At 49.7% G+C, this 10,031-nt stretch overlaps 1 protein-coding gene across 3 annotated transcripts in view; it reads left to right on the top strand.

Moving 5' to 3' along the window:
• The first annotated feature begins 1,507 nt into the window (after window positions 1–1,507).
• Window positions 1,508–10,031, top strand: part of Plx (PTB_TBC1D1_like and TBC domain-containing protein plx) — a 49,767-nt gene continuing 41,243 nt past the window's right edge. Inside the window, exons 1-3 of one of the 3 annotated variants that reach the window (XM_077702925.1) lie at window positions 1,508–2,176; window positions 4,762–5,001; window positions 9,762–9,954. In XM_077702925.1, coding sequence (XP_077559051.1) covers window positions 1,760–2,176; window positions 4,762–5,001; window positions 9,762–9,954 — 850 coding nt within the window. In that variant the 5' untranslated portion in view covers window positions 1,508–1,759. Of the gene's footprint in view, window positions 2,177–4,761; window positions 5,002–9,761; window positions 9,961–10,031 lie in introns of all 3 variants that reach the window. The other 2 variants (XM_077702926.1, XM_077702927.1) reach the window with 2 other exon arrangements.

Raw genomic sequence — 10,031 nt, 5'->3', positions numbered from 1 at the left:
GAACGCCGGTAGCGAGAGCGAAGTCCCAAAAGAAGGCAAAGATAAAAACGCGGTAAAATAAAAAGAAACTATGTGGCACATAGTTTCAGAATGTGAGTGTATCCATCCAAATATTTAATAGAGAAATTTTCGGCTTCCAGAAGCCCTAGGAGAGGGAGTAAAGAAGGTTATGCTGGTGAACGAAAAGCAGAGAAGGGAATAATGCCTAGCACAGCTCTTGCAACAGAAAAAAAAAAGTATTTTGTTCCTGCCCTCAGCGCAGCGCTAGTATTAAACGAAGGGTATAGAACATATATATATAAGTGTTTTATTTGTAAGATGACACGTCATCACCCCGTTTCGCTTCGGTCGCTTCGGTTTTTCGAGGCAGATCATGCAGGAAAGAAAAGGTATTCTTTTCTCCATGAGGCAGATGGTGCGCACCGGTGCTACCGGTGCGGTTTGTCGAGGATGTAACGGAGCACCGGTGCTGCAGTGCACTGAAATCGAGTCTTCTTTTATGCAACGGGAAAGGGAAGCTCGGACGTCAGTGCTTAGTATAGAAAAAAAAAAAAAAACGTGTTGAAGCTTTTAGATGAAATAAAATAAATTTGATCTAATCTTATTAGATTTGATTTGAGGTCAGAATTGAGGCAAACTTGACAATAGTGAGTCTCAACCTGCGGAAAATTTCAGCGTCCTTTTTTTTTTTTAAATACCACAAATGATTCAAATCTCATGACGGAATTCAGTTGTGCACTAAAGTTCAGAGTGGTATAATGGAACCTGCGAAATATTAGAGAGTTTTAGCATAGCGTGCTCCGTCCGCTAACGCTACGGCGGCGGGTAGCGGGGCGCGACTGGGGAGAGCAAATTCGTCACGGTGGGGTGGATTAGTTCCGCGCGGCCTGCCTTCGCCATGCCCGCTCTTTCCCTCCGCTGAGGGGCAACCTCCTCGCACTCCCCGCGCGCGCATGCGCAGTCCGGTCCCGCTACCCGCTAACCTTAGCGTAGCGTACGGGAGCCGCTATGCTAAAACTCTCTATTGTACTAATTGCGGTTTAGCGTGGGCTACGAGGCGCGTCTAAGGGGGTGGGGGGCTTCGGAATAATTTAAACCCCCAGGGACCATTAAGAAATTTTTTACCCACGGACAGCATGTGTCACGAAACATTTTTTTCGTTCTTTTTCTTTAACTACGTTCGCACAGTCTTAAAAGCACACGTGCTTTCATTTTCTTCTTTTATTTTTAATACCGTATAAAGCTCGCGGACTCTCATTTCCTTTTATTTTTAATAGAGGTAAAACAATATTCTTGTTCGAGATTTAACTATAGCTATTTAACTATAACTATTTAACTACACACTTCACACGCTGAACTTCGGTTGTCGGTTTAGTCATGGTTTAGTGGCAGAGGCCGTGAGGAGGAGGGTTGGGTCGACGGACCTCTGGGGAGTTTACAACCCCAAACCTCCTCCCCCCCGTAGGTGCGCCACTGCTGGCAGCACACCAACCCATGAAACGTTTCTCCAGTTTCTCTCTCACGCGGCTTCCACCGCACGTCCGTTGCTAAGCGCGAACAGCTGCTCGCGCGGTGCCGCTGCTGTCGTAGTAGCTGCTTGGCCGGCTTGGCTGTCGAGAGCGGCGGCGGCGCAGAGCGGCCCGCTCCTTCAGACTCCGCTGACGGCACTCGAGGCGGCGGCGGATGGAGCCGCGCAGCAGCGCGCCACCCCGGTGACCGCGGTGCGCCCGTCCGGCGAGCAGGGTTAGCCGCCTCCTCGATGCTGGACTCGACGGCGCTGCGCAGGCGCTTCTACAAGAAGCTCAACATAGCGGGCATGGAGTTGGGCCCGACGGCGGCCGAAGCGGCGGGGCCGCTGGCGCGCCACTACCGCGTGCGCTACCTGGGCTGCATGTGCCTGGACCGTCGCTACACGCAGCCCATGCTGCCCTGGATCGTGGCCGACCTTCGGCGCGAGGGGCTTCGGCAGCCGCTGGACGTGCTGCTCGAGGTGCGCGACGCGTCGCTCAAGGCGCGCGCGTACAGCGACGAGCGGCTCGTGTTCGACCACCCGCTGCACTCCATCTCCAGGTTCTCGCAGGCGAACGCCGACCGCGCCTGCTTCACCTACCTGCATAGGAACGCACCCGACGAGCCGCCCAGCGTGCACGTCTTCCAGGCGGCTGACAAGGACACGGTACGTGCGATCGCTCGTGGGGGGAATGCACAAGCTTGCTCAGCTCTGGCTTTCCGCTCTCGCCGAGGTGCTAGCACAGGGTCCTCGCGCGACGGCAGCTCCTAGCTCCGCCAGTGCACGGCCCTTGCCACCGGCACAGTTCTCCCAGTTGGGATAGATGGCTTCAGCTGGTACTACGCGCAGCTGCCATCGGTAGCCACATGCCGGTGTTGTTTCAAGCGGCCATGAAGACACAGTGCCACCTTCTTCATTGCGAGGCCCCTAATGTTAACACACTCGAATCACTGCCAGGCCCAATTGCCGTTTTTTAACATCAAGAAAAAAAGATAACAAGCATTGAGAAACTCTCAACTTTCGCGCCACTTGACGCCGGCAGTGACGTAATGGGAAAATATTTATTACAGAGTTACCGGTGTGTCAACTTATGTTGGCATTTGAGTGGTAGGATCCAATAGAACTTGAAGCACAGCCGTGCTTCTTGATGGCGGCCTACTCTGGCGGCCACTTATCGCACAAACAAGTTCCTGTTATGTTATAAGGACTCTGCAAAAAAAGTCTGTGATTTGTAGCGCCTGCTTCATCTGTTTTTGTTAACATTTAGATAGACTGTTCATTAGAGGTTAGTTAGTCGGCATCACCGTTGTTTGTCAGTGCAGTCTTTCAAGGGAACTATGTTGTCTTGCTGGCCCGTTGCATATAGTCGTCGCGCCACCGCATCAGCCTCGCTGAGAAAGAGACATGCCCACTTTTTGCTACCCTTGAGGCTTCTTATCTGCTGTTCTTTTTTGGGAAAAAGACTGCTGGTGTGCTGCAAACCCCGTGGAGGCTTGGGGTTCCCTTTTGGCCCTGAAAGTGTCGTTTGTACGTCACAACGCAGTCGGGTGGCGAAGTCCTGTGTGAGAGGCCCACCCAGCCGAGACCTAAGCTAGCAGCTGCATGAATGTGCGCTGCATCACGGCGGCACTGCCTCTGTTCGGGGGCCACACCCCCCTTCCCCCCAGCTGGTCCCACCTTAGCCGTTGCTGGGCCGGTCCACGCAGACTTGTGAATTGACGGCGACAGCCATGGACATGCGTCGTCAGTGCTGGCTCATAACTGAGCGTGTGTTATTGTTCCGGAAATGTGGGCACGAATTCCAAAAAAATTTTGCCGAGTAACGACACGGGGGGTTCTTTAATGCGTGTGCTGACCCTTTAGTCTGTACCTCGATCAAGTCCTGTGTTTTCATTATGTGCTTACCAACATGGCAGGCCAGTTCTTTTTGTACAACATAGGCTGTATGCTGTGCAGTGGGGGGGCCTGGCATGGACTTCTTTGCGGAGACGCAGGTGGAAGCAAAAGTGCCACGAAGCTTCATATCACCGCTGTGTTTTCTCGGGTGGGTGTGCATTGCGCAGTTTCTGTCGCGCACCCTCTGGGACGGAGCCCACGTGAAATTTCGTGTTGCATGTATGTATATGGATACCCTGGTTCAGTCACCTTGCTGCTGGAGTTGGTGCTCAGGTAAAGATGGGCTCTAGGCCAGCCAAACACTGAAGACTCCATTCGTGTGCAGAGCTTGGCAGAGGAAAGGTGCTCCTCTGGAGGACGCCTGTAAGGCAACAGTCTATCCCAGGGGTGCTTAAGTGCCACAAGAAAGCGTACTGAAAAAGGGTTATGTGAAAGTTCCTCTAAGGTGGTATTCTACAATGGCAGTAATGCTTCATAATGTTGGCAACACCAGCATGCTGTAAACGGGATGTATGGCTCGGGTTGCCCGCAAGGGCGTCTTGAAGAGGAAGCTACAACTTTACTGCATGCCCAAGCATGGTTCGCTGACATGACAGCTGTATTGATTTTACCTAAAGGGACACTGAAGTCGTGTGTAAACATTGTCTAATTACCTACCAGATTGAAATCCAGGGTGCAGAGGCCATGTTCGGAGTTTTCTTGGCCAATTTAAGTGCATTTCCTAAACAGGAACAGTGGGTTTGACAGCGTTGTGTACTTTACACCACCCTGCCAACCAGTTTGTTGGCATTGGCTGTGACAGGCACAGTTTACAAGGCTAAATTAGGCTGGCTGCTGGCATATACAACCGGTACCAGAACAAAATAACCGTGAAATGGGCAGAGGCGAAAATTTCAGGGCTCTAAAACTGTGCATGGCCTAAGACAGTGCATGTTGTGCGCCCTTCGACCAGCCATGGCAGAGACTTGCACTAATAGCCCAGAAGTAAAGGGTGGTTAAACAGCCTGTAGGTAGTTAAAACGGCCCGGTGCAGCCACAAACAGCACTTGGGGCCCATTCCATTTGGTTATCTCTAAGCATAAAGCTCAAGCATGCTGTCTTCGTAGCTGCCCAGGGTCGTGGTGTTTTTATCGCCGAATGTAGGGTGTGCCTGGCTGCAGCACCGCATTTGCTCGTGAGTCACAAAGTCCTCCTAAGGTAGCCCGGTCCTCCATATTGGCCTGCCACTTTGGGGAACAAGTGCTCCGTGCTGCTTACAATGCCACTGCTGCTCTGTCCATTCCTGGGGTCCAACAGGACGTCTCATCTTCAGGGGGGACTTTGCAGCTGTTGTGCCACGAGTGTACTTTACGCAGGTGGTGGAGCTGTTTGTGACGGTGCGGGAGCTGAGCAAGGAGCTGTCGCTGCATCAGGCACCCCTGGTGCGGGCAGGAAGCTGCACCGAGCTGGCCAGCGCCGCAGGGGTGCAGCAGTTCGAGGTGCTCTACGTGGGCAAGATCAAGGGCTCCGCCAAGCAGGCCACGCACCACTTCCTGGACGATGCTGTCGAGCGGGCGCAGGCGCGCCAGGAGCTCCCACCCCCCACCACACCCACGGTGAGCACTTCCTCTCTGAAGGTGCACAGAGCTTTGCAGTGAGGGGTCCACCCGTGGTGGGGGTGGGGGGGCGAGCCGGTGCTGGCTGAGCTCCCACCTAGCGGCCCTGCACAGCTTCTTTGCGCAGGCCTCCTGTGTGCCGGCTCTCCCTCAGTCAGGCAGCTGCTTGCTCATGTGGAACAGAGTTGTTTGCATGTGAAGGATGTTGGTTTGCAATGAGCAAAATTGCAAAGCGATAGTGTCAAGGTGTTGTTAAAGGGGAATGATGTCAAACGGAGGGCACAATCAAGAATGCAGTCATCTGCACAAGGTGAAACTTAGCGGTTATGCTAGCAGGAAGGTTGCTTATGTAAGTTGAAACAGAAAAGGGGGTCAACCTGCGCCCTAGGAAACATGGGAAGCCGCACTTGTAAGAATTGGCTGGAAATGGTCAGCATTGGTTATTGTGGTTGCCGCTCTAATTGGGCTATATTACCTCACTAGCAAGCTGGACCACTAGAACCAAAGACTGCGAGAACCGAATGCGGCATTTCACGTGAGGACACCACAGAGAGTTCTACCATCTCACCAAAGGGTGCCAGTGGTGCACTTGGAGGCAGGCAATGGTGGCAAACCATGCTTCATTGCAGGGTCAAAATGTGGAACGCTAACTGGACTGGCTGTTCTAAGCCTGCACAGAAGGCAATGTCTTCATGAGCTCGTTCAGCCATGCGTGGCCGCAGACTGTCCGTTTCGCAGGGGGGGCTCGCCTCGTCTCGGGTCAAAAATCATGAGCTCCTACTCCCATAGAGTTTCATACAATAATGACTATAGAGGAAACTGGTGCTAGTGTCAATGTGAACCCCGAGGCGGCACTTACGCTTCGATGGGAATGATGAGTAGTTCTGGAACCGTATTGCGTAGGATTGAAACAGGCCTATGGCTGCACGAATTGTGTTTTTTGGCAAAAAAAACTCTTACTGCCCGGTTTGCCGTTTACAAATTACATGGCAAACAAGAAAGCTAGTGACCAAAAACTGGTTTCGTACGAAATAAAACGGCGCCTTTAAATAAAAAGCAGACGCCGGGTCGAGGAGGTTTGCGGAGTAGGTTTGCCATTTGCCGCCAGATACAGCGGGACATAGACTTCTTGAAAATCCTTTGAGGGTCAAATTTTTTCGCCAAATGCAACCACCCAGGGTTGATTTTTGTTATTGCTGATTTAAATTCTTTGGATGAATCTATTTTGAGAAAAAATTTATCGTAATTTTTTAGGGTGACCATAAAGTGACAAAAAAAATCATTTGTGTTGTTACATACATGTGGTTTATTCATGAGTAACACAAGAAAAATTCTAAATAAAAACGAGAGAGTAACAAGCCGGCACCTTTTGAGTGAATCGAATTCAGATAGACATCGTTTCGCGGGCGCAAAAAGCGGGAAGCGCCCGGAGGTTAATACCAAAACCAGCCGCTGCGCGCGCGCGAGCGTGCATGGCCGATGCATGAGCGATAGATGGTGCACCGCTCCTATAAAATACAAAAAAAGGAGAAAAGAACCTCATGAGTTTCGGAGGCAACTTTGGTCGGTGGCAGGCGCAAGAAGTGAGAGGCGCCCCCTCGTTACCGGATGCACAAGTGATAGCCAGTGCGCCAGTGAAGTAAGTTATAAAAAATAGAAAGAAGAGCCATTGGTGCAAGAAAATAATTTGACGTATTTACACAGTGTGGCAGCACATGCCAAGCAAGAGAAGTTGCGGAAAAAGGCGCGCTTTCTAAACGTACCAGCGATGACGTACGTATACGTTTTGACCATTTTGAAGGTGTTTGCAGGGGACGTATATGTACGTCCATGACCCTGAAAGGGTTAAAAACTATTTGTGAAAGTTTCGGCACTTGTAGTTTTCAATATGAAGAAAGTTTTCGTTCTCCAAAAAAAAAAAAGTAAATAAACCGCCTATTTTTGGGGAGTTATTCTAGCCTGAATTAGTGACATTCATCCAGCAGCATTCCTATCAGCCACTGGTACTGCTGGTCTACGCCTGAGGGTCTGGCGTTCGCACGGGAAGTGTGGCTGTCCCAAGCAGTTCGCAACCGTCGTCAGCTTCGAAAATCTGCAATGAAAATGTCTAATGAGGAATTCGTGCGTTGAGCAGTGCCCGTAGCGCCTGCTGCTCACTGTACAGTTTTACAAGTTCTTTCTGTTGCAATCTATTTCAGTTTATTGCCATAAACATTCTCATCTCTTAGTTGTATAGAGCAATGTTCTGTAAAACACTTGAGATAACTCTAGGGTGTAAAACCCAGTGGTTAAAACGATTGCAGGAAGTGCTGGCTACAATGGGAGTTCTCTGGGAACAGTGCGCTCCGTGAAATTTTTTCATCACTAAAAGGACCGGCGCTGTCCATTGGTTTTCTTACTGTATGACACTGCTCTGTCTTGCAGTACGCTGCAGCCGTGGGACTACTGATGGAGGAGGAATGGCGTAGCAGTGCAAAGCAGTCGTGCTAACAATGCTACAGTGTACTAGAGAAGAGAGGTGTGTTGTTTGGGGCCGATTGGGGGGTCCCTTTTGCAATCAAAATTCCGCTAAGGAACTCCTGTTGTAAGCAGTGCCCCTGGCAGCCGCTGCATACCAATTGGATTCAGCAGTTTTGCTGGTTAAATTATTCCTTATTTATCGCTCTAAATACTACAGGTTTTCCCGCTCAATTTAATCCAAGCGCCAGCAAATTTAATCCAAGTGCCATCTAATTTAATCCAAATGCCATCGAATTTAATCCAGGTGCCAGTGAATTTGATCCAAGTGCCAACCAATTTAATCCAGTTGTCTGAAGGTTGTTCAGGTGTGTTTTGTGCGGAATCAGGCGCAGCTTTGCGGGCTTTGATGCACGTGGTGTGATGAAAACGTGGTATTCCTTGATGCCTTACGTGCCAAATATCATATGCGCGCAGTTTAATGGACATTTACTAACAAGCGCAGACCATTGCTGTGAGCTGATCGTCTGGGAGAGCGCCGTCGATAACAGAGCTCTTCTGGTCGATAACACACTTCAGAATTATCGTCTGATCTTCGTGTAACAAAGCAGAAGCTCCTTTGATAAAGACACATTACCTAAATGCCATTTGCATTCTGAATGCTTTTCTGCAGCGTTAAGCATTATTTCCGAATTATAATATTGTCTGCGCGCGATCGTCAGAAATATCACCTGCTGGCAACAGAAGTGTCGTCTGCTCGCATAAAGAACTCGCTGGAAAATCTGCTGGGAATACGCGAGCAGACGATACTCCTGACAATCTCGCAGACGATCACCACACGCCAACAACGGATCAAACAAAATCGCTTTCCTGGTCTGCAGGTGTTAGTAAATGCCCATTTAGCTGCACGCATATGATATTTTTTCACATAAGGCATCAAGGAACACCACGTTTTCATCACACCACGCACATTAAAGCCAGCAAAGCTGCGCCTAATTCCGCAAAAAAACGCCCCTGAACAACTTGACAGATGGATTAAATTGGTTGGCACTTGAATTAAATTGGTTGGCACTTGGATCAAAGTCGCTGGCACCTGGATTAAATTCGATGACATTTGGATTAAATTAGATGGCACTTGGATTAAATTGGCTGGCACTTGGATTAAATTGTATGGCGATCGGATTAAATTGAGCGGGAAAACCTGTAGTCTTGTACCCCTGCTACACTAGTGCCCGAATGTCATTTGAACCAAATGTCATTTGACTGAAATGCCAAGTTGTGCTGCTACACTAGGTTTTGAAATGCCATTCGGCTCAAATGACATTCGAGCCAAATGAGCACCAAGAGAGACATTTGAGATTTCAAATGCCATTTCTAGCGCTCTTGCATGCAGTGTCTTCGATCGGCAATAAAAAATATCATACTTTCGTACGTAAAACAAACAAAATATTGTTTGTGGAACTTTGTTCACTGTTAATATAGTTAAAATATGAAATCAACATATTTAATTTTCATACTCTCAAAACCAGTGGCTCAGTTGCAAAAAAAAAAAAAGCTACGCAAACAGCCACCACATTAGAGTCAAAACTGGTGTCTCTTCTAATTTGATTTCATTTTACTGCCTTAGACTGCTCCTAAATTTGATTGTTGTATTATTGTACGAAAACAGAAGAGGGCGACAACAGCGCCATTACAGCACGGCGAGCAATTGGAAAGCTTTCAAATGCCATCGAAATTGTAGTGTAGCACGGCGGATTCTGAATGGCATTCGAAGCACCCCATTTGAGTCAAATGACATTTGATTCAAATGACATTCGGGCCCTATTGTAGCCGGGGTATTCTTTCTTTATTTTATGGCATAAACTTTTATATAAAACCCTTTAAATAATGGTTGAAGTTGATTTATAAACTTTTAGGTGGCGCTGGCTGCAACAGGAGTTCTCCGAGGAACACCTGTGCTCCGTACATTTTTTTTCATCGCAAAAGGGACTAGTGCTCTTTGTCGGTTTTTCCACCACACGACACACCTCTATCTTCTAGTAAACTGTAACAAGGCCGCAGCTGGCGTGTGAGACGCAGCAAAGGCCTGTGAGCCCCCCCAGTTGCACTCTGTCATATGGCCCCTAATGGGGGCAAAAGGAAGCGCAAGAAAACACAACTGAAAAAAAAAAAAAAAAAAAGAAAGGGGCATGGTGGCGCTGCGGCAGCGCTTTTGGTGCTTGCATGCTGCTCGTCATGTCTTTCCTTGGAGTGCAGCTTTGGCCTTGTTGCCCCCCCTCCCTCCCGTGCACGTGTGCGCACAGGTGGTGTCGGGGGAGAGTGCGAGCAGCTCCCTGGAGAACATCTCGGAGGGAACGGATGCGCGGGAGGCCCTGCTGGAGGACCTCCGCAGTGTGGCGGGGGGCGGCTCGCTGCTGGCGCCGCCGCCCCACACACTCATCACGCACACCCACAGCCTGGACGCCCAGTCCCGGCAGGCCCTCAGCCAGGACCTGCGTAATGGTACCTCCTTCTCCGCCCCCCACCAAGATGCAAAGCTGACAAACCTTGTTTGCACTGCATAGACTGGCTCA

Source organism: Haemaphysalis longicornis, unplaced genomic scaffold (assembly GCF_048455015.1).
Source record: "Haemaphysalis longicornis isolate Haplotype H1 unplaced genomic scaffold, Haemaphysalis longicornis Haplotype H1 scaffold_3, whole genome shotgun sequence".
Classification (NCBI taxonomy): Eukaryota; Metazoa; Arthropoda; class Arachnida; order Ixodida; family Ixodidae; genus Haemaphysalis; species Haemaphysalis longicornis.
This window is presented reverse-complemented; position numbering and strand designations above follow the sequence as displayed.